This window comes from Hypanus sabinus, chromosome 7, assembly GCF_030144855.1.
Source record: "Hypanus sabinus isolate sHypSab1 chromosome 7, sHypSab1.hap1, whole genome shotgun sequence".
In the NCBI taxonomy this organism is placed as follows: Eukaryota; Metazoa; Chordata; class Chondrichthyes; order Myliobatiformes; family Dasyatidae; genus Hypanus; species Hypanus sabinus.
The window spans coordinates 48,884,554-48,907,561 of record NC_082712.1 but is presented as its reverse complement, the minus strand read 5'-3'; the positions used below and the strand labels follow the sequence as shown (position 1 = coordinate 48,907,561).

Here is a 23,008-nt window from a genome sequence, read left to right as displayed (position 1 = left end):
TAAATAGTACAACAAGTCTCAATTCCCACATAAGGCAACCTCCGCCAAGGGGATGTTCATTCTCATGCAGGTAAAAATGTATATTCCAACCATTTTCAGTAGTCATGTAGTCATGAGACAGTGTGGGGTCTTTTCTGGTTTCCCTCTGGATTATCTCTGCAGTAATAGGGAATCTTTTGATTTACATTAGGGAGAATATGCCAAAAGGAGTGTCCTCCTTTCTAAGATTTAGAGGTTTTCCCTTGTCCAAAGGTAAACAGACCAATCCATCAGCATTTCCATGATTAGTTGTCCTCTTGAATTCAATCTTGTACTTACGTCCTCTAAGAAACAGAGCCCATCTCTGCATTTGTGCTGCTGCTGTAAACTCTGTCCCGTACAAGTACTGATTGAAACGTTTTACACCCCAAACCATTCTCAAGGCCTCTCTGTTAATCTATGTAGAATTTTTCTCTGCAACAGTAAGGGAACATGATGCAAAGGCTATGAGGCATTGACTTCCATCAAAATCAGAATCAGGTTTAACATCACCGGTGCATGTCTGAAATTTGTCGTTCATTTCTGATGTAAGACGTTTTGCTTGTCTCTTGTTAGTTTTCAGGTTATAAATCTCTAGACTACCCGTCCTGTGTCACTCTCAGCATTCTCAGATTTTTCATCAATAGCATGAAGATTTGTGCTCTTTTTGAAACTGCAACTTGACTTTTTATCTTTTTGTCTTCCCTGGGCAGTCCATTTATTTGTGGCTGCCTGATATGCTCTTTGTATGTATACTACTTTCTCGCATTTTCTGCAAGTTTTGTCCATAAGCCTTCAATGCTCTGGTATATAAAAGCCTCTGCTACAACCGTAAGTCAATTTGTTTGGCCAGATAGGTTTTTGTTCAGACATTGCAATTTTGTTCATGCATTCTTTCATTCCTGACTGCAGATCAGTTGCATCTCCATCTGCTGTTTCCATTGATACAGCAATCTCAACTGTTCTTTTAAATGTGAGCTGCACTTCAGTTCAGAGATGTTTTTGAATGCTTTCTTGTAACATTCCATAAACTAAATGATCTCTTAATGCATCATTAAGCTCATCACTGAACTGACGGTGCTTGTAAAACATCTTCAATTCAGACACTTTAGCAGAAGTGAACTCCCTTACCTTTTGATTCTGCAAATGAAACCTAAACAATCTGCAACCAACAATGATTTCAGTACTAAATGTTTTTGCATTACTTCCATGATGTCAGCAAAGCTCATTTTGGCTTGCTTGGTTGGAGGAGTTAAACTTCTAAGTAAAATGTATGCGCTTCCACATATTACACTCAACCAATCTGGCATTTGCTTTGCATTGGCTGATTCATTCACTTCAAAATACTGCTCAGTTTGCTCAATATACATCAGCTAGTTATCCATTTTGCTATCAAACATATCTCTTTCCAATGCAGCCAGCCATTTCTGTTTTCTTATTATTTATTATTATTATTATTATCACCTAATACTCACTGTTTTGCCTTTCTTTAATTCAAGTGTCTCATTGTGCTTCTGAAGAAAACAAAACATGCTATGCTTCAACAGGTAGATAATCATCTCGGGTTTGTCCTAAGACTACTTCCACAGCACTGTTATGTTTTGTAACCCCAAAACATAAAACTAATTGAAAGAAAAACATGGAGCTGAGGATAACTTGTGTATGCTTCATTTTTACTTTAGTGAGGCACGCAGAGATATGACGTGGTGGCATAATGATGTATGCCACTCATGTACTTTTATGCATAAACCATAATGAATTATGTAAACAACACAGAATGCGCAATCAAACATATTTACAATGTTGCTCAAATAATACTGAAATATTAAATACACAGCTGGCTAAATGTAATAGTGTTTGTCAAGTGTGTTCAGGAAAGTATCCTTAATCAGTACATAGAGGTGCCAGCTAGAAAGAGTGCAATACTAGATGTCCTATTAGAGAATGGGACAGGGCAGGTGACAGAAGCTTTGTATCTAGTGATCATAATGCCATTAGTTTCAAGATAATTATGAAGGAGGTTAGGTCTGGTCCTCATGTTGAGATTCCAAACTGGAAAAATGCCAATTTTGATGGTATCAGAAAGAATCTGGCAAGTGTGGACAGGGTACAGGTTGGTTTCTGACAAAGCTGTATCTGGCAAGTGTGAGGCCTTGAACAATGAAATTGTGAGACTGTAGAATCTGAATATTCCTGTCAGAATAAAAGACAAGGATAACAGGTTTAGGGATCACAAACAAGAGAAAATCTGCAGATGCTGGAAATCCGAGCAACATGCACAAAATGTTGGAGGAACTCAGCAGGACAGGCAGCATCAATGGAAAAAAAAACAGTTGATGTTTCGGGCCAAAACCCTTTGATGGGACTGGAGAAAAAAAAGTTTAGGGATCCTTGGTGCTTGAGAGATATTGAGGCCCTAGTTAAGAAAAAGAAGGAAGTGCATAGCAGGAAGGAGCAAATGAGGTACTTGAAATGTATAAGAAATGTAAGACAATTGAGAAGGAAATCAGGAGTGCTAAAAGAAAGCAAGATTCTACTCTAGCATACAAGTAAAGGAAAATCTTAAGGACTTCTGCAGATATAGTTGGAGCAAGAGGATAATAAAGGACAAAATTGGTCTTCTGCAACTTCAGAGTTGTCTTCTATGTATGACGCCCGAAGAGATGGGGGAGATCTTAAAAGGATTTTTTTCATCTGTATTTACTTGGGAGACAGAGGCGGGGTCTATCGAAGCGAGGCAAAGCAGTAGAGAGTTCATGGACCATGTACAAATTTCAGAGAAGGAGATGTTGAATTTCTTGAGGCAAAATTAGGGTGAATGGATCCCCAAGGCATTGGACCCTGTGGATGGATAGTGCAGAAATTGAATAGGCCCAATCAGAGATGTTCAAAACTTCCTTAGCTGTAGGATTAGAGGATAGCTGATGTTGTTCTGTTGTTAAAGGAAGGTTCCATGAATAAGTCAGGGAATTATAGGCCATTGAGCCTGACATCAGTAAAGGGTATGTTATTGTAAAGTATTCTAAGGGACTAGATATATACATAAGTACTTGGATAGACAGGGACTGATAAGGGACCATCAACATGACTTTGTGTATGGTAGGTCATGTCTAACCAGACTTACAGAGTTTTATGAGAAAATTAGCAAAAAAGTTGATGAAGGCAAGGCCGTGGATGTTGTCTATATGGGCTTTAGCAAGGTCTTTTTTGTACCTCAGAAGCTGTTGGGTAAATTTCTTCATTGGGTCTCAACACCTCTCAGTGTAACTAGATCTTGGACTTCTTGATAGAAAGGCCACAGTAAGCCATTGATGTCAGATACATCTCTAGTTCTATCACACTGAGCTCCCCAAGGGCTGTGCACTCAGACCTCTGCTGTTTACACTGTTGATGTATGACTGTATCGCTAGGCCCAGTTCAGACCAAATCATCAAGTTCCCTGATGCTACAACAATGATTGGCCTCATCAACGAGACAGTATAAATAGATGAAGTAGAGCAGCTGGTAGAATGGTGTGAACACAACAACTTGAGTCTCAACATGGACAAGAGCAAAGACACAATTCTGGACTTTAGGAAGGAGCAGCTGATTGCTCCTCTCTGCACATCCATGGACAGAGTTAGCTGCAACAAGTTTCTGGGAGTGTACATAATGGACGATCTCACCTGGTCCCTCAACAACACTTCTTTTGTCTAGAAGAAAGTGTCTCCACTTCCTGAGGACATTGAGGTGGATGAGTCTATACTCCCCCCCCACCCATTCTAATCAATTTTTCCAGGAGCACTATCAAGACTGTCCCAACTAGCTGTATTACTACCTGGTATGGGAATTGCAAAGGCATTTGTCTGAAAGACCCTACAAATGGTCTCTTTTCCACCCATTAGGAATGGTTATCAGGAGCACTGCATGTACAGGACCCTTAGCATTGCCTGTGATCCATCCCAGCCATCCAACAATCTCTTTGAATCCTATCTAAGGCAGAAGATACCATACCATTAGGACAAGATCTGTTAGGACAGGAAACAGTTTCTTTCCCCAGGCCATAAGACTACTGAGTTCCCTAATACCACCCAGGTCTCATCATGAATGAAGCCCCAGTAGCATTATACAGTTTATATTTTAACTTATATCATATGTTAATTATGTTAATTTATTTGTGGTAATATTATTTTATACATTATGTGTGTGAGTTATATGTACTGCATTGTGCACCTTAGTCTAGAGGATCACTGTCTTGTTTGGCTGTATTAATGTGTACAGTTGAATGATAATAAACTTGAATTTGAACTTTAGATTGACGAGGTGCCATATGGAAGGATGGTCAAGAAGCTTCAGTTACTTGACATTCAAAATGAGGTCATAAATTGTATTAGACATTGGCTTCATGGGAACATCCGGACGATAGTAATAGATGGGTTGCCTCTCTGACAGGAGGCTTGAGGCAGGTGGTGCACCTCAGGAATTGCTGCTGGGTCCATTGTTGCTTGCTTTCTCTATCAACCAACTAGATGATAATGTGATAAACTGGATCAACAAATTTGCAGATGACACCATGATTGGTGAATAGTGGACAGCGGGGAAGATGATCAGAATCAGGTTTACTGTCTCTGGCATTTGTTGTTTTTGTGGCAGTAGTACATTGTAAAACATAACAATAAAAATTGTGAATTACAGTATATTTGTATATACTAGTTAAATTAAGTAAGCAGTGCAAAAATAGAAATAATAAAGTAGTGAGGTAATGTTCAAGGGTTCAAAGTCCATTCAGAAATCTGATGGCAGACAGGAAGAAGTTGTTCCTGAATCATTGACTGTACGCCTTCAGGCTCTTGTACTTCCTTCATGATGGCAACAACGAGAAGAGGGCATATCCTGAGTGATGGGTGTCCTTAATAATGGATGCAGCCTTTTTGAGGCATTGTTCCTTGAAGATTCCTGGATACTATGGCGGTTGTTGCCCATGATGGAGGTGACTGAGTTCAAAACTTTTGGTAGCTTCTTTTGATCCCGTGCAGTACCCCCCCACACCCCCCACCGCTTACCAGGAGGTGATGCAGCCAGTTGGAATACTCTCCCTGGTACATCTGTAGAAATTTGCAAGTGTCTTTCATAACATATCTAATCTCCTCAAACACCTAATGAAGTAAAGCCACTGCCATTCCTTCTTTGTAACTGCATTGATACGTTGGGCCCAGGATAGACTCAGAGGTATTGACACCCGGGAACTTGAAATTGCTCACTCTTTTTCCACTTCTCATCCCTCTATAAGGACTGGTGTGTATTAACCTCGTCTTACCCTTTCAGAGGTCCATAATCAGTCCTTTGGTTTGACTGACACTGAGTACAAGGTTGTTGCTGCAACACCTCTCAGCTACCTGACCACTTGATAAAGGTTGAACAGGCTAGGGCTTCATCCCCTTGGATGTTGAAGAGTGATGGAGTTATACAAAATTATGTTGGGTAAATCCAAGCAGACTTTTTCCTCTGGTCATGGGTTAAGGGTGAAAGGTGAATTGGATAGGGGGAATACGAGGGAGAACTTATTCACTCAGAGGGTCGTGAGAACATGGACCTAGCTGTCAGCAGGAGTGGTGTTGGTAATGTACTGTACCTGTCTTAATCACTTCCTCTGGAATCTCATCCCATATGCTGACCACTCTTTGGCTGAAAAAGTTGCCCCTCTGATGCCTATTAAATCTTCTCCCCTTCGCCCTAAACCTGTGCCCTTTAGTTCTTGATTCCCCACCCAGGGAAACGACTGGGCATTCACCTCATGGCTTTATGCACTTCTCTATGATCACCTCTTATTCTCTTACACTCTAGTGAAAAGAGTCCCAACTTGCCTAACCACTATCCATAACTCAGTTGCCGACGTCCCGGCCCCACGATGTGATTGCGTCTGAGTGTTTGCACCAAGGTCTTGGTTTTGCACAGTCTTTTCTTTCCATTATCTTGTTTCATTTATCTGCTGTGTGCTGTCCACTACGTACATATTGTTGCTGTTGCATGCAAGTTTTTCTTTATACCTACACCAGAATGTCCTTGCGCACATAACAATAAGTTCGACTTGTTTTGAAATTTTCCTGTTCACAAATATTGAAAACGAATGCATTAAATTGATGTGTAATTATGTGTCGATAGATATGTTGGGGCGATATGGTAGCATAGTGGGTAGCACAATTCTTTACAGTATCGGCAACCTGGGCTCAATTCCTGCCACTCACTGTGTGGGTTTCCTCCTGGTGCTCTGGTTTCCTCCCACAGATGTACTGGTTGGTAGGTTGTATCGTGATAACTTGTCCCATGAGTAGGCTAAGATTAAATTGGGGGATTGATGGGCTGCATGGCTTGAAGGGCTATTTCACGCTGTATCTCGTTATTCTAATGTACTAACTGTACATATTGTGAATAATTTCTGGAAAATACCTGACGTGAGATTCATTTCCACAATAGCACATTCGACCTGTTCCCAGCAGATGGCACTAGAAGTTGCAAATGTCCGATAGTATGCGTGACTGAAAAGTATTACCACCTTCCCTTCTGAATATCTTGCAATGCAAGCCGCTTTTTCAGACCCTAGAACATGCAATGCATGCAAATGCAGAGCTGCACGTCTGCCAGAATTCTCAACTGTACCCGAAAGAGAGTTAGTTTGAAGGAAAAACAAATGCTTGCATTAAAATATAATGTTTGGGGGGCTTGTCCGTACGTCATGGTTACGGAGGCACTTGATTGGACGTTGCTATATAAAGCAGAGTCACTCCGCTTACGGTTTAGTTCATTACCCCAAGTGATTTTTTAATCTGAAAAGTGAGCGCAGTGAGCTAGCGAGAATGCAATGCTGTGTGAAATCTTGGGGATTCCTGGCAGCTGGTCGCAGTCTAACCCACACCTGCCAGAAACTTGGAGGAGGGAGGCTCGCACCAGGCAGACTGCTGGTTTTAAACACAAACTGTGGAGGAAAACAAGATGCCTCAAGCGGGAGCGTACGAGCTCTGGCCACCACCTCTGCAAACCGGGCAAGGCTGATGGACAACATCCTCCCAAGGCACGATGACTTCTCAGAGAGACACATCGGACCCGGAGACAAAGAAAAGAGAGAAATGCTGGACACGTTAGGAGTGGCGGTAAGAAAAAAGGATCTCTTCTCTCACTATTCTTTACTGCTCCCTGTTTCACTTCAAGTTTAAAGTGGTCGGAGGGTATCCCCGAGCAAGTCCCCAAAGTGCATGTAATGTTGCAACTTGCAGATCAAGTGGTTGGGAGCATTTTTTTTTGGATTTCCACTTGATAAGAAACGCTTGTTTTAAAAACTCAGCAGCAACTGAAGATTTGGGGGGGGGGGGAGTAATTTGCAACTTTACAATTTAAAGTTTTGGTTGGAAAGTGTTTACAGTTTTGCATTTTTTCCTGGAATTGCTTTTAATGTATTTCATTTTTTTTTGTTTTGCACTGCTAGAGTATTGACGAACTGATTGACAATACTATTCCCAAGAGCATCCGCCTCGTTAGACCCTTGAGAATGGACGACCCCGTATGTGAGTAAACTGCATTATTGCAATTAATAAATATTGATTGGAACGCAAAGGTAGAGTTTGGAAAGACGCCGAGCAGTGTTCCTTTTATCTGCTACATTGCAACATAAATTTCAGATGCGACCCGGACCCTTAGCCTTATTAGGTATAGGTGAAGTCTGGTGCTTTTTTCTCTACAAATCACGAGGGAAGGGGAGGGGATTGCGATGATAAAGCAGCTTAACACCGTGTAAAGTTCATTTGCTACGGCGCCTCAGCCCCCGGTGTCTGGTCTAGATTTCATCAGCCCAAGAGTATGCCTCAAATCCTGTAGCTGGGATAGTTTGCCCCGACCCCCGCTATTGCTCGGGTTGCGTCTGATTGTCGTTTCGCCACTCTCATGACCACCACCAATACTTTTTTTTTGTTTGTATTTTCTTGAAGTCAAGAGTCTTCGAGCTTGTGTGGAGCCTGATGCCCTAAAAGAAACTGCCAGATGTGACTCAATCTTACTATTTGTGATCACATTATTGAAAAGTAAATTCACCTACATTTAAAGTTCTGAAAGCCTTGCTGTAGAGTCATGGGTTTTTGTACAACTATACAGCACAGAATCAGGCCATTTGGCCCATCTCGTCCATGCTGATTAAGTTGCCCACCTGACCTAGTCCAATTTGCTTTCATTTGACCCAAATCCTTCCTGTTGAGGGACCTGCTCACATATCTTCTAAATGTTGCTATTGTACTGTACCTGCTTCTACTACTTCCTTTGTGATTTCACTCTCACTGTGTGGAATGGCCCCTTAAAATTTGTTTTATCTCATCTTAATTCTGGGTCTTCCAGTTTGAGATTCCTCCTAACCTGGAAGAAAGACTGACCATCCACTTTATATGTGTCCCTTGTAATTTTATATACCACTATATGGTCACCCCCTTCAGCACAGGTAACCTCTATATGGTCACCTATGCTCTGGGGGGTGGGAGGATGCCCCAGTTTGTATAACTCAAGCTCACTACACAAAGTAACATTCTTGTGAATCTTTTTTGCACCCTTCCAAACTTAATTACATTCTTTCTATAGCTGGGTGACCAGAACAGCAAATCATACTCCAAGTGTGGCCCCAATAATGTCTTTGACAAAATGAAATCCCAACTCGTACTCATCACCCTGACCAGTGAAGGCAAGTGTACTGAACACTTTCTTCATTGGCCTCTCTACCTCTTGCCACTTTTAAGGAACTATGTCACTGTACCTCTGGGTGTTTCTGTTCTACAGCACTCCACAGGGTCCTGTCATTTTCTGTGTAATGTGAAGACTAGTAAAAAGAAATAGAAGATGTGAAGTGGGCCAGGGCAAGGGAGGATGGTGCTGAAGAATTCCTCCCTTCATGGCTGCTTGGAACTTTGAAGAATGTGAAAGGTTTTCAACTGTATGCAATGTAGTGCATTGAAATGCAGGTTTATCATAACGTTCCATTCAGTAAAGATGGTATGGAAGAGATCTTCTGCACCGCCTTCCCTTGCCCTGTGGAAATTGATCATAGCTGCAAAGTCGTGGCATGAAAACGAGTCCCTTGGACTGCGGAGCCTGTGGCAACTATCACACATCCATTTACTCTAATTCTTCACTTATCCCATTTATTCTCCCTGTGTTCCTGTTAACTCCCCTCCAGATTGCCTGCACTGACAATTACTCTTCTAGACTTCATGTCTTTGGGAAGTGGCAGGAAGCAGGAGCACCTGGGAGAATGTGTAAACTGAACACACAGTACCCAAGGTCAGGATTAAACCAAATTGCTGGAGCTTGAGCTGGCAAATCATTTTATTTATGCTGCCTATTAATCTTGCTTTCTCCCAACCAGGTAGGATTTCATTTCATTATGGTACTTGTAGTCAAAATGCCACTTTAGATAAGCTCATTTCTTAAGAGTTGAGCCAGAAAGCTGTCTTTTTTTTAAAAAACCCTACGCACGCAGCTAATAGGAAGATTTTGCCTAGTCAACTTGCATTTCTCTGACAACTGAATTTGACCATAATAATCCCCACAATCTTGTAAGCTTAGATTTCACAACAGCGTTTGTTACCATTCCACCTTAAAATTGTTAATTAAGATCAAAGCTTTGGGGAATTTAATAGGGTTGGAGACATGATGTGGTTTGTACAAGTGTTTTATATTGGGGCGTTTCTCAGTTACATTACTTCCAGTTGACTATAAGGTCAGAATAGGAATGAGGCTATTGGTATCAAAGTTGTTAAAATTTACAGCTCAAAAGGAGGCAGTAGTGCCTGGACTGTAATGCCAGCTATTAAAGTAAATCTTATCTTCTCTAATTCCACTTTCCTATTCATGGTCAATTGCACTATACGTTGCAGATAAGAACATTTCTGGCTCTGCTGCCCTATTGGCCCAAAACTCTGCTCCAGTTTCTCTATTAATTATTTCAAATCTTTGCCCTGGTCAGCCTCCTTTTTCAGCTTCCTCAAATTCCTGGACACCTTAATTAAACCTTTCTCAATTCCCTCTGTTTGGAAGTGACAACTGCTGATCCAAACTTCCTCTGAACCACTTCAAAAAGGCCTTTCGATGACGTGGTTCTTAGAATTGCGCAACATATTCTAGCTGTGGCCAAGCTAGTGATATACTCATTTCCTATGTGATCTTCCTGTTCCATACCTTTACCAGTCTGGTAGAACTTTTTAAAGACATTCTTTTATCAACATAACTGCTACTCTCTCACATATTCCTGGGTGTCTCTGCTCCATTTCACTTATCAGTGTCTTTCCTTTTCACAGTATTTATTTGAGATTGTCAAATGCAATACTTTGCGCTTTCTGGGATTAAAGTTCATTTGTCATCTGGCCAGCTGCTTGCCCATTGATACTTTCCAATAGTCTTCAGCTTTCTGTGTAACAATCACAAAAGCAATTTCTGTATCAATCTCTAGACTTTGTGATGTTCCCTGCATTTTAGCACGAGGAACATCGAGTAAATCAACAACTCTTTTTTCTTGAGTGAGCATTGTCTAATGTTACTGTGAACCCACCCAGTTAATAAAATGACAGTGGCTTTAACCCCATTGATTCCTCTCACTGAGTTAATTTTAGATTCATTATGCCATTTTCCCTCTGATTCCATGGGCTTTTACTTTTCAGTCCTGACTCTGCTGTTGGCTGTGTGGAGTTTGTGTGTTCTGGTGATTTGCTTGAGTTTCTCTCTGGTATTTTGCTTTCTTCCTAAAGTGCAAGGAGGGTTGATGGGAATGTGGGAAAATAAAGCTGGTTTAGTGGGAAACGGGTTTTTCATACAACACACACAAAATGCTGGTGGAACACAGCAGACCAGGCAGCATTTATAGAGAGAAGCACTGTTGACATTTCGGGCCGAGACCCTTCGTCAGGATATTATTTCAAACATGAAATAACGGGTATTTCATGTTTGGTGCAGTGTCAGTGTCCAGAGGACTTGTTTCATATTCTGTGACTCTGAAATACCAAATTTCTCTTGCCAAACAATTGTAGTCTTGTACATATAGCGACATAGAAGAATAGCCCTTAAATTGGCAGTAGAGTTATTGAGGCACCATCTTTTGACAGTGTTTCTGTAGCAGCTATTCTTGTTTTTACGAGGCCAAGTTGCTAGCTTTATGCTCAACCTGGCTTGCATTTGAACTCGGGAACCTTTGCTCCGGAGTCCAGCGCTGATATTATTGCGCCACCAAGCGGGACATATATAGCAACATATTGCATTAAAATTGGTAAGTTATACCTGGACATGTCTAGCAACAGCTAGCATTAACACCCACCTTCACCATTATCAAAACTGAAACAAAATTGGTAAAATTTGCATTTGCAGAACAGCAAAAGAGGCAGGGCATCTAAGGAGCCATCGCTACAATTTCAGAGGGGTCTCCTGAAAGCCAGTAGATTGAACACCAGCAAATAAAAAAATTATGCAGACAAGTTTACCATGTGAGTGTAGAAGCTGAGTAGGTTCTGTTCTCAGTAAAATATTTTGATACCTTTGGTATGACTGAGTCTTGTTTGACTTTGTACAATATTATTTCAAATCATTGCCCCTTGTGATCTCCTTTCAGTTCTCTGAGAAACTTCTAAACACCTTCATTTAATCTCTCTACCCCCCTCTGTTCCAAAGAGACAACTGCTGCCCATGCAGGTTCCTTTATAACTGGCAACGTCTGATAAATTTCCTCTGCAGCACTTCTGGTGCCTTCCTGTCCTTTCAATGATGTAGTATGTAGAATGGTCTATCATACTGAAGCTGGTTTTTACACATTTCTTAAATATTGTCCTTGTGCTCTGCTGTGGCTAATCTGGTAGAACTTCTGGAATACAGTTTATCAACCTATCCTGTACCCTTGGACAGATCCCTCTGTTCCACTTCACCGGTCAATATCTTGCCATTTTATTTATTTGAGTTCTTCAAATGCAGTTGTTTACACCTTTTCTAAACTGGGTTCATCTGTCTTATCAGTTGACTTCCATTGGTATTTTACAGTGTTCAGCTTTCTCCCTATCAACCACAAAAGGTATTTTTGTATTTATCTGCAAACATTATAATGCCCCCAACATTTTAGCATGAGTTGTATGTCAATTGTACAGTAGACACTATTTTACACAGATATAATCAATAAATTAATTGATTAGTCATTAAAATTAAACATTGACCTCCTCCCCTCCCTTTGTAGGCACACATGAAGACTTGCTTTGTCCTGCATTATGTGCAGAGAGTTAAGTAAAAGTTACATTAAAGTCTTGTGTTGCTAATGTAGTTAAACTTTAGTAATGGAACATGTATGCATTAATAAAAGTTTTGAAGTACAGTCCTGAGGTTCTTTCAATAATTGGACAAATGCTGCTGCAGAGAAGTGGTGTTCAAAGCCCTGGCATTGATTTAAAAATAATAAAGAATAAAACAGTGAATCATTAAAGGCTTGTTCTAGACTGGATAAGTTTTAAGATCACATGAGGTTCCTTCCCCAAGTTTTTTCCACTTTAGATCTCAGTGTATTTCTGTCTTTATTACAGCAACTGCTGTGTAGAAAGGAAATGAGAAGAGAATACTTCACTCCTTTCATTTGCTTTGATGTGAAGAAAGTAGAAAGTAGTTAAATTGAACTCCAGACTGCTGCAGTTTTCTCTATGTATATTGTTTTTGTTGTAGCGATAGTTTAAATTGTAGCTTGTCGCGTGGTAACTACAGAATTCTCTTTTAAACTTGAATAATATCTTGTGCTTCAGGCTCAATTCTATTGCTTAATTATTGTACAGCATGGAAACTGGCTGCTCAGCTCAACTGGTCCATGCCAACCAAGGTGCCCCATCCAAGTTGGTCCCGTTTGCAGCTTTTGACTTCTGTACTTCCAATCCATGCATCTCTCCAACTGTTTTTAAAGCAACTTCTGTGTGATTAAGTTCAGGTTACTAATACTGAAGTCAAAGAAATGAAAGTTTTTTTTTTCTCTCAGACTCTAATAGTGTAGGTTTTCACAAATAAAACGAGGTATTTTGTTTAATGAAACCTGTAACACATTTTATTGAACTCCAAAACTTAAAAACCAAAACATGATGAGAATCTTGCATAACAACGTCATCACATCTGACTAGCCTCTTAAAGCGAAGCCCCAACTCAGTGTCAGCAGTTGTGAGTTATGTACCATGAACATGTGCAACTTTCTTTCCAGAAACTCTAGGACAATCAAACTTGGCTTCCATGTCCTATTACTTTTCTCAGAAATATTTCTGCTTTTACCTCCTTCAAAACTCTCAAGTGCTTTGAAGTCGCCATTTGATGTCAAGTACACATGATGTAACTTAGTTTTCTTGAACCAGCCTCCAGGCTTTCAAGTCAAGTCACTTTTTATTGTCATTTCAACCATAACTGCTGGTACAGTACTCAGTAAAAACGAGACAACATTTTTCAGGACCATGGTGCTACATGACACAGTACAAAAACTACACTGAACTATGTAAAAACAACACAGAAAAAAAAACTACACTAGACTACAGACCTACAGACTGCATAAAGTGCACAAAACAGTGCAGGCATTACAATAAATAATAAACAAAACAATAGGCACAGTAGAGGGCAGTAAGTTGGTGTCAGTCCAGGCTCTGGGTATTGAGGAGTCTGATGGCTTGGGGGAAGAAACTATTACATAGTCTGGTTGTGAGAGCCTGAATGCTTTGGTGCCTTTTCCCAGATGGCAGGAGGGAGAAGAGTTTGTATGAAGGGTGTGTAGGGTCCTTCATAATGCTGTTTGCTTTACGGATGCAGTGTGCAGTGTAAATGTAATGGTGGGAAGAGAGACCCCGATGATCTTCTCAACTGACCTCACTATCCGCTGCAGGGTCTTGCGATCCGAGATGGTGCAATTTCCAAACCAGGCAGTGATGCAGCTGCTCAGGATGCTCTCAATACAACCCCTGTAGAATGTGATGAGGATGGAGGGTGGGAGATCTTGCATAACAACTAATGGAGTACTGTGTCCAGTTCTGGTCGCCTCACTATAGGAAGGATGTGGAAGCATTGGAAAGGGTACAGAGGAGATTTACCAGGATGCTGCCTGGTTTAGAGAGTATGGATTATGATCAGAGATTAAGGGAGCTAGTGCTTTACTCTTTGGAGAGAAGGAGGATGAGAGGAGACATGATAGAGGTGTACAAGATATTAAGAGGAATAGACAGAGTGGACAGCCAGTGCCTATTCCCCAGCGCACCACTGTTCAGTACAAGAGGACATGGCTTTAAGGTAAGGGAGGGAAGTTCAAGGGGGATATTAGAGGAAGGTTTTTCACTCAATAGACAGTAGGTGCAGGAGTAGGCCATTCGGCCCTTCTAGCCAGCACCACCATTCACTGTGATCATGGCTGATCATACACAATCAGTACCCCGTTCCTGCCCCCTCCCCATATTCCTTGACCCCGCTATCTATAAGAGCTCTATCTAACTCTTTCTTGAATACATCCAGAGACTTGGCCTCCACTGCCTTCTGGGGTAGAGCATTCCACATATCCACCACTCTCTGGGTGAGAAAGTTTTTCCGCATCTCTGTTCTAAATGGCCTACCCCTTATTCTTAAACTGTGGCCTCTAGTTCTGGTTTCACCCATCAGCGGTGTCAACCTGAAATTATTAACCCGCTCAGTTGAGGAAAAACACCAGAGACATGAAATTACCTGAAACGGTTTTTATTCAGAGAGGAGTTCGCAGCCCCACGCACTTCGGGCGTAAGGTAGCCAACTCCCAATTTGTCAGTTTACGAAGGTCATACTTGTACCCAAAAGCAGGGTACTACATTTGCAAATATGGTTACCGATTCAAATTCATCAATTCATTGGCTATTGCATAGCTAAGCACGCGAAATACTTGGAATCAGCTTAGACGCAAGTATAATACTCGGAATGGGTAGGACGCAAGCAAAACACTTAAAATAGGTATATGGCTCAAAATACTTTGCCAAACACATTGTCTTGTCGTCGCAGGTTCCCTTTTCTTTGTGGTTGCCACCTGCTATCTGGAATCTTATCTTAGCTACTTCCCCAATAACGTATCCTCCCACTGGTCCTGTCTACATATTACACTTACCCCCTCGCCCACCCCTTCTACACGTATCCGTTACCCTCTTCACGTTCTCAGTGGGAACATGCTTCCTGCCTCCTGTGTGGCCAATCTCTTAATAATCTGATATGTTTCAATCAGATCCCCTCTCATCCTTCTAAATTCCAGTGTATACAAGCCCAGTCGCTCCAATCTTTCAGAGAGTGGTTGGTGTGTGGAATGCACTGCCTGAGTCAGTGGTGGAGGCCGATAGTGAAGTTTAAGAGACTACTAGACAGGTATATGGAGGAATTTAAGGTGGGGGGGTTATATGGGAGGCAGGGTTTGAGGGTCGGAAGGGCCTGTAATGTGCTGTACTATTCTATGTCTATGAGATGGACTTTCCTCAGACTTCACAGAAAGTAGAGCTGGGCTTTCTTTGCTATGGAGCTGATGTTGAGGGACCAGGTGAGATTCTCCGCCAGGTGAACACCAAGAAATTTGGTGTTCTTTAACGATACCTACCGAGGAGCCGTCGATGTTCAGTGGGGAGTGGTCACTCTGTGCCCTCCTGAAGTCAACAACCATCTCTTTTGTTCACATTCAGAGACAGGTTGTTGGCACTGCACCAGTCCATTATCCGCTGCACCTCCTCTCTGTATGCTGACTCATCGTTCTTGATGATGAGATCACCACGGTCGTGTCATCGGTGAACTTGATGATGTGGTTCGAGCTCTGTGTTGCAGTACAGTTGTGGGTCAGCAGCGGACTGAGCACACAGCCCTGGGGGCCCCCTGTGCTCAGTGTGATGGTGTTGGAGAAGCTGCCTCCGATCCGGACTGACTGAGGTCTCCCAGTCAGGCAGTCTAGTATCCAGTTGCAGAGGGAGGTGTTCAGGCCCAGTAGGCTCAGCTTTCCAATCACTTTCTGAGGGATAATTGTGTTGAATGCTGAACTGAAGTCCATGAACAGCATTTGAATGTTTGTCTTTTTTGTCCAGGTGGACAAAACGTCATAATGATCTTAAAAGAACACAGTGAAATTGGACACTTTGTGGCCTATTGCGAATTGTATTTACTCATCACCCATTTGCTTCACCCAAACATTCACATGTTTTTACTTGATTGTGACTCAGTAAGTGAATAACCTTAAGGAGAAATGATGTAAACCTGAGAATACTTTGAGAAACTGGAAGAAGGCAGATTCTAATCAGGACCCCATGCTTGTGGTGTCATCATAGGAAGAATCTACATTTGTGCACATGCAAGTTTCACAATGGCACATATGGTCAGCTGCCCTTCTGCACAGTAAATTTCCACTGTACTTTTCCACTTCCGTTATTGATTTCTGCATTACTCAGCTGAATGCATGTTACTCGCAATATCGAAGTACATATATGTAAGCATATACAGCCCTGAGATTAATTTTCTTGTGAGCATACTCATTAAATCCATAGTAGAATAATAACCATAATCGAATCAATGAAAGAGCACCCCAAATGGGCATCCAGCCAGTGTGCAAAAGACAACAAGCTGTGAAATACAAATAGGAAGAAGTAATAATAAGTAAATATTGAGAATAGGAGATGAAGAGTTCTTGAAGTCGAGTGCATAGGTTGTGGGAACAGTTCAGTCATCGGGTAAGTAGAGTGAAGTTATCCCATTTGGTTTAAGAGCCTGATGGTTGAGGGGAGATAACTGTTCCTGAACCTGGTGGTGTGAGTCCTGAGGCTCCAGTACCACCAACCTGATGGCAGTAGCAAGAAGAGAGCTTGACCAGGGTGGTGGGAGTCCCTGATGATGGTTGCTGCTTTCCCGTGACAGTGATCTGTGTAGATGTGCTCAATTGTGGGAAGTGGTCTACCTGTGATAGACTGGGCCATGTCCACCAATTTTTGTAGGATTTTTCTGTTAAAGGGCATTGGAGTTTCCATACCAGGTTGTGATGCAGCCAGTCAATGTACTGTCCACCACACAAGAAATTTATCAGAATTTTAGATGGCATTCTGAATCTTCACAGACTCCTAAAGAAGTAGAGGTGTAATGACACTTGCTGGCCCAGAGCAAGCCTTCTGAAGTGATAACACTGAGGAATTTAAATTTGTTGACCCCCTCCACCTCTGATCTCCCAATGAGGACTGACGCATGGATCTGTGGTTTCATCCTCCTGAAGGCAATAATTGGCTCCTTGGTCTTGCTGACATTGAATGAGAGGTGGTTGTTATGGCACCGTTCAGCCAGCTTTTCAGTCTCCCTCCTACATGCTGATTCATCACCAGCTTTGATTCAGCCTATGATAGTGTTGTCATCAGCAAACTTAAATGTGGCGTTGGAGGTGTGCTCAGCCACACAGTCATAAAAGCAAGTAGAACAGGAATCTAAGCACACAGCCTTGTGGTTGCACCTGTGCTGATGGAGATTACAGAAGAAATATTGGTGTCAATCCGAACTGATTGGGATCTGCAAGGGAGGAAATTGAGCATCCAATGAACATAAGAAGTAGTGACATAATGTAAACTGGCTTGATTTTCTCTTTTAATTCTGTTCTATATTTAGTAAAATCAATGACACTGTTTCTTTTAATGAGCCCTTACAGGTTTTTTTTAAGTTAAGCCATCATTCTGCATTTAAAAATCCATCATTTAATCAGCAGCTGTAAAACTCTAGGTTTGTCACTTTCAAACATGCAAAAAAAGTGATAGTTTGATTAAAACCTGTTACTTTTGGGGAGGGGTGTGTTTTATAAAAACAACAAACAACAAAAAACTTTTTCTTTGTAATTATAAACCATTATATCTGTGAATTCCATATTTGTCTACTTTGTCTTTCCTGTGGCCCAAAATTGTAATCTTAATGCTTCATTTAGTCTTGGATCATCTCTCTAATCAAGGATGCCTTAGTTCTGCTACACTTCTGAGCTGTTGGTGGAGCCTGTGTCTGAACTCTGTTAATTGGGGTTTTATGCTCACAAGCTACCACTCTGAACGTGATGCAGTGACATTCGATGGGATCTAGAATCTTGGTCCAATGACAGAGGGATCCAGGATGAATGGAGGACGGATTCTGCTGCTGAGACTTGGCAAATAGACAAGCATGTGCATTCTGACCATTTACCTATTGTAAACTCTCTGGTGTTTAAAATCAAGAGGCGACTGTCCTCTGTTTTTAAGATCAGCAAGTTCTGTCAAGGAGAGGATTTGTTCCACCAACATCCTGTACAAATGTGCCATAATTCATTTTGGTTTTTAGTACCCCAATTTGTACCACATGAATTGCAGCACTTTTTAATGCAGTTTTTAGGGATCTGTATTGAAATTTAATATTTTTCCTTCTGATGCCATGTGAATGTAATGGTGCCATAGGGAAGTTTTTCATTGCACCTGTACATGTGCATATGACAATAATTTCAGCTTTGACTTTGTCCTTCACTCATAATGTTATGAGGTTCGCTATCTTTGTTCACTGATATATCTTCAGAATACATGGTTGTTGATTCACTGTGCCTTCCCAGCTATCATGGTTAATTTCATTTTTATGAATAAGCTTTTGATAAGTCTTTTACTAGCCCTTTGATCAACTCATCTGTCTGAACCATGATGCCCAATCATAAGCTAATTCCACTTGCCTACATTTGACCCATATCCTTTGGGGGTGGAATTTGTATGTTTAAGCAGCACCCTGAGGCTGGCTTTCATTAGAGGCCAGTGACCCTCTTAATTATGGCTCAGATCAGTACAGCACACAAATAAAATCTTTTGCACAACACAGGTGAAATTCTTGAACAAGTCAGTTGACTCATGCATTGTTACATTAGACACTGGTGAGCACTTTGAATGAGAATTCAAAGAATCCCTGATTATGCTGATACAAACATACTCAAAGTACATTTATTATCAAAGTATGTATGTAGTATACAACTCCAACATTCACCTTCCCCACAGATGGCCATGAAACAAAGAAAAACCATGGAACTCATTCAAAGAGAAATATCAACCCCACTCCCTATGTGCAGGGGGAAAAAAAAATATCACACAAACAGCAACAGAAAGCTACGAGTGAACAGCACAGAATATAAAACACAAAATCAAAATAGTCTAGGCATATTTCAGTTCAGCTCAGTATTCATTATCTGCAGACCATCCTGATTCTAAATTGCCCAAATAGTAACAGAAAAAAGGAGCAACCAGAAATGAGAAATGCATAATAAAGTGAACTACAAACACAAACCTGTTTCTGAATATGAACAAAAGAGATGGTTGTTGACTTCAGAAGAGCACGGAGCGACCACTCCCCGCTGAACATTGATGGCTCCTCTTTTGAGATCGGTAAGAGCACCAAATTTCTTGGTGTTCACCTGACAGAGAATCTCACCTGGTCCCTCAACACCAGCTCCATAGCAAAGAAAGCCCAGCAGCGTCTCTACTTTCTGGAAAGGCTGAGAAAAGTCTATCTCCCACCTCCCCATCCTCACCGCATTCTTCAGAGGATGTATGTTTGGGAATTGCACTGTCTTAGATTGCAAGACTCTGCAGCGGATACTGAGGTCAGCTGAGAAGATCATCAGGGTCTCTCTTCCCGTCATTACAGACATTTACGCCACAAGCTGCACCCACAAAGCTAACAGCATTGTGAAGGACCCCACGCACCCCTCATACAAACTCCTCTCCCTCCTGCCATCTGGCAAAAGGTACCGAAGCATTCGGGCTCTCACAACCAGACTGTGTAACAGTTTCTTCCCCCATGCCATCAGACTCGATACCCAGAGTCTAGACTGACATCTGCATAATTTATTATTATATTGAAATTTGACCTCTACTGTGATTATTGTCTTGTTTATTATTTATTAATTAATTATTGTACTGCCTTGCACAGGTTTGTGCATTTTATGTTGTCCTATGTAGGTCTGTAGTCTAGTGTAGTTTTTGTGTTTTACGTAGCCTAGTGTAGCCTTGAGTTGTCTCACATAGTCTAGTGTAGTTTTGTGTTGTTTCATGTAGCACCATGGTCCTGGAGGAATGTTGTTTTGTTTTTACTGTGCACTGTACCAGCAGTTTATGGTCAAACTGACAATAAAAAGTGACTTGACTTGATTTAAACCTTACTCTGGTACCATCCTCCAATAGTACTGAGGGAGAGTGAAACCATTCAAACGCAGAGACTTTCCATCAGGAGAAGAGATGGAGACCTTTACACAGACACCTTGAAGGCAGCCAAGTGCCAGATCGCTCAATCGGCCAGAAAGTGCTCCACTAAAATGTAGGTCACAGACTCCCAACAGTCGCAGAACCACATTTGTGGAGGTGGAAGGAAAGCTTGAAAGAAGTAGTTCGATGACCTATCTGGCAGGTGTCACGCTTGGAAGCACTGTTTGCTGGCGCCTTTTCCCACCAGTTGATAGCATTTGTGTTTCACTATTTGCATGAGGATTTCACAATTTCTTGAGTACTGCTTTTCATTGTAGTACTTGATTCATCTCTGTCTGCAAAGGTTGCTTCCAGTTATTCACCAGGTTCAAGGACTGCTGCTTCCTTTGATTCTTGAACTAACCTGCAAGCCCTAATCACTAACTCAGTATAGCAACACTCTACACTAAAATGGATATTTTGTTCTTAATTGCACTTTTTTTCTTGTAATATTTGTGTATAATTTGCATTTAATTTGTTTCTTTTCCCTTGTGAATCCTACTTGTATAATACTCTGTTCATGTGTCTCTGCCTCAAGCAAGTATTTCATTGCACTTGTACATGCAAGTAATCGTGCATATAACAATAAACTCAACCTTGAAAAATGGGACTTTGCTTCCTTTGCCAGGCAGTAATTGCCTCCATTCTCCCTTCAATTGAGTGCTTCAATTTATGACCTCCTTCTGTTATTACTCTTCCCATCTAGCCGTCAGTATTCCTGTAGTCAGCTTTATTTCACAATCTCCATTTGCTTACCTTTGCTCCCAACTGGCTATGTCTTGTCACCTAAACATTTTCCTTTACTAATGTCTATTTTACTCACCTAACGTGACTTTAAATCACCTCCACTATTGGCTCCTCCTTCACCATTGTTTGCCTCTCCTCTCCATGTGCCTATCTCTCCACAGATCATTTAACTTACTATTGTAGCTGCCTCAACCACTTCCTCTGGCAGTTCATTCCAAGAACTTCTGTTTGAAGAAGTTTCTCCTCTGGTCATTTTTTTTTAAAAAAACATATTCCCTCTCAGTTTAAATCTGTGCCCCTGTTTTTCTGTTTCCTTTATCTGGGTCAAAGACTGTGTATTTATGATTCTATTCATCCCTAAGGTCATCCCTGCACTCTTAAGGAATGAAATCCTCACCTGGCTAACTCGGGTCCTCGAGTCATGGCAATATTCTTGTAAATCTCCTGTGCATTCTTTCATACTTAATAATATGCTTCCAGGAACAGAGCAACCAACATAGTACACAATACTTCTTATGCAGCCTGACCCATGTCTTTAGAACTGCAACACAACATCCTAACTCCCACACTTACTGGCCGGACTAATGAAGGCTATTGTGCTAAACCCCTTCTCCACTGTTCAGTCTGCCACTTTCAGGGCTGTGTACTTGTACTCCTATTCTATATTCTCCTACTTAACTCTTCTACAGCGTGTTTTAGGGTCCGGCTGTTTACTGTGTTTGACTTCCCAAAGTGCAAAGCCTTGTACTTATTAGAATTTGCCATTCATTGGTCTACTTGCTTAACTGATCAAGATCCACCATTTATGGTAAACACCTTCACTGGCAATAAAGCCATCTGCAAACTTCCTACGCATGCTTGTAGATTCTCATCACAATCCCTAGTATAAATGACAAACGATGAGCCCACCACTGCTCCCTGTGACACAACTCTAGTTGTGAGAATCCAGACTGGAAAAACTTGTCTTCCACGATCAGCTTTGTTGCTACCATCAAGCCAGTGGTATATTACACTTAGCTAGCTGTTACTGGATCCCATGTGAACTAGCCTTGCATGCATAACCTTGTCTGGTATGTACCTTAGGTGGTTGTGTGAAAGGCAACCACATGATCTCTAGCCATTTTGCTGGGTTTTTTTGATGACCAAAAGGAAATTTCACTGTTCTGAAAAGACCAGGTTTCTGAATTATGCCATTCCCTCTGTAGACTTTCCCTTGCTCATCTTGGTCTCGCGTGTTCACCAAAGCATCCTCAGAAACTACTTCTTTACATTGTTGGAGCTCAACTCTCCACCATGCCTTCAGGGGTCAGTGTATGCTCTGTATTCTAGGATTTCTTTCCAAAAAATCCCTTTTCCTCTCCTTTTTGGAACCTTCAATACTTAAATTTTCTCTTCTCACCTGTATAGCCTCTCCTCCTCTGGCTGATTTTTGAGTCTCTGAAATGTTTTCTACCTTCATTTGTTTGTCTAGATGCAGACCTGCATCAAAGATATTTGTTTACTGCAAGCTAGTTTGGTTAGAAGCAGCAGCTGTATATATAAAAAAAAATTGCTACTTATGCGGCAGCGTGCCATAGCTTGTCAACTCTGTTGTTCCTCCACAAATTTTAACTTTTGTTTAGAAGTTACTGGCTAATGAAGATAACTAGGTAGTTCAGAATACGAGTCTGCTTGTGGGTCTCCAGCAAAAAAAAATGCAAAGTTCATCTGCCGAACCATAAGATTTTAACCATGTATAAAATAATAATGGTGTTTGAGGGAAAGAAAAAATAATGAAAAATGTGGTGCTGTGCATTTAGAAACAAAATTCTTGATTTAATGTTTGGTTTATGTATCTTGAGTGTAAGTTGAGCATCTTGAGTGGCAATTTTCAATTGAAATCTCTAATTTTAGATTGTTATGTGAATGTATATATAAAAAAATTAAAACTGAGCATGGGACCAAACATTAACAATTTACAACTATTTGCTATTAACTGTAATGGTATTCCT

The 23,008-nt window shown here is 41.2% G+C and overlaps 1 protein-coding gene across 1 annotated transcript in view; it reads left to right on the top strand.

Moving 5' to 3' along the window:
- Window positions 1-6,785: 6,785 nt before the first annotated feature.
- gldc (glycine dehydrogenase (decarboxylating)) overlaps window positions 6,786-23,008 on the top strand; it is a 206,309-nt gene continuing 190,086 nt past the window's right edge. The window contains exons 1-2 of the mRNA XM_059974643.1: window positions 6,786-7,145; window positions 7,478-7,556. Coding sequence (XP_059830626.1) covers window positions 6,852-7,145; window positions 7,478-7,556 — 373 coding nt within the window. The 5' untranslated portion in view covers window positions 6,786-6,851. The remainder of the gene's footprint in view (window positions 7,146-7,477; window positions 7,557-23,008) is intronic.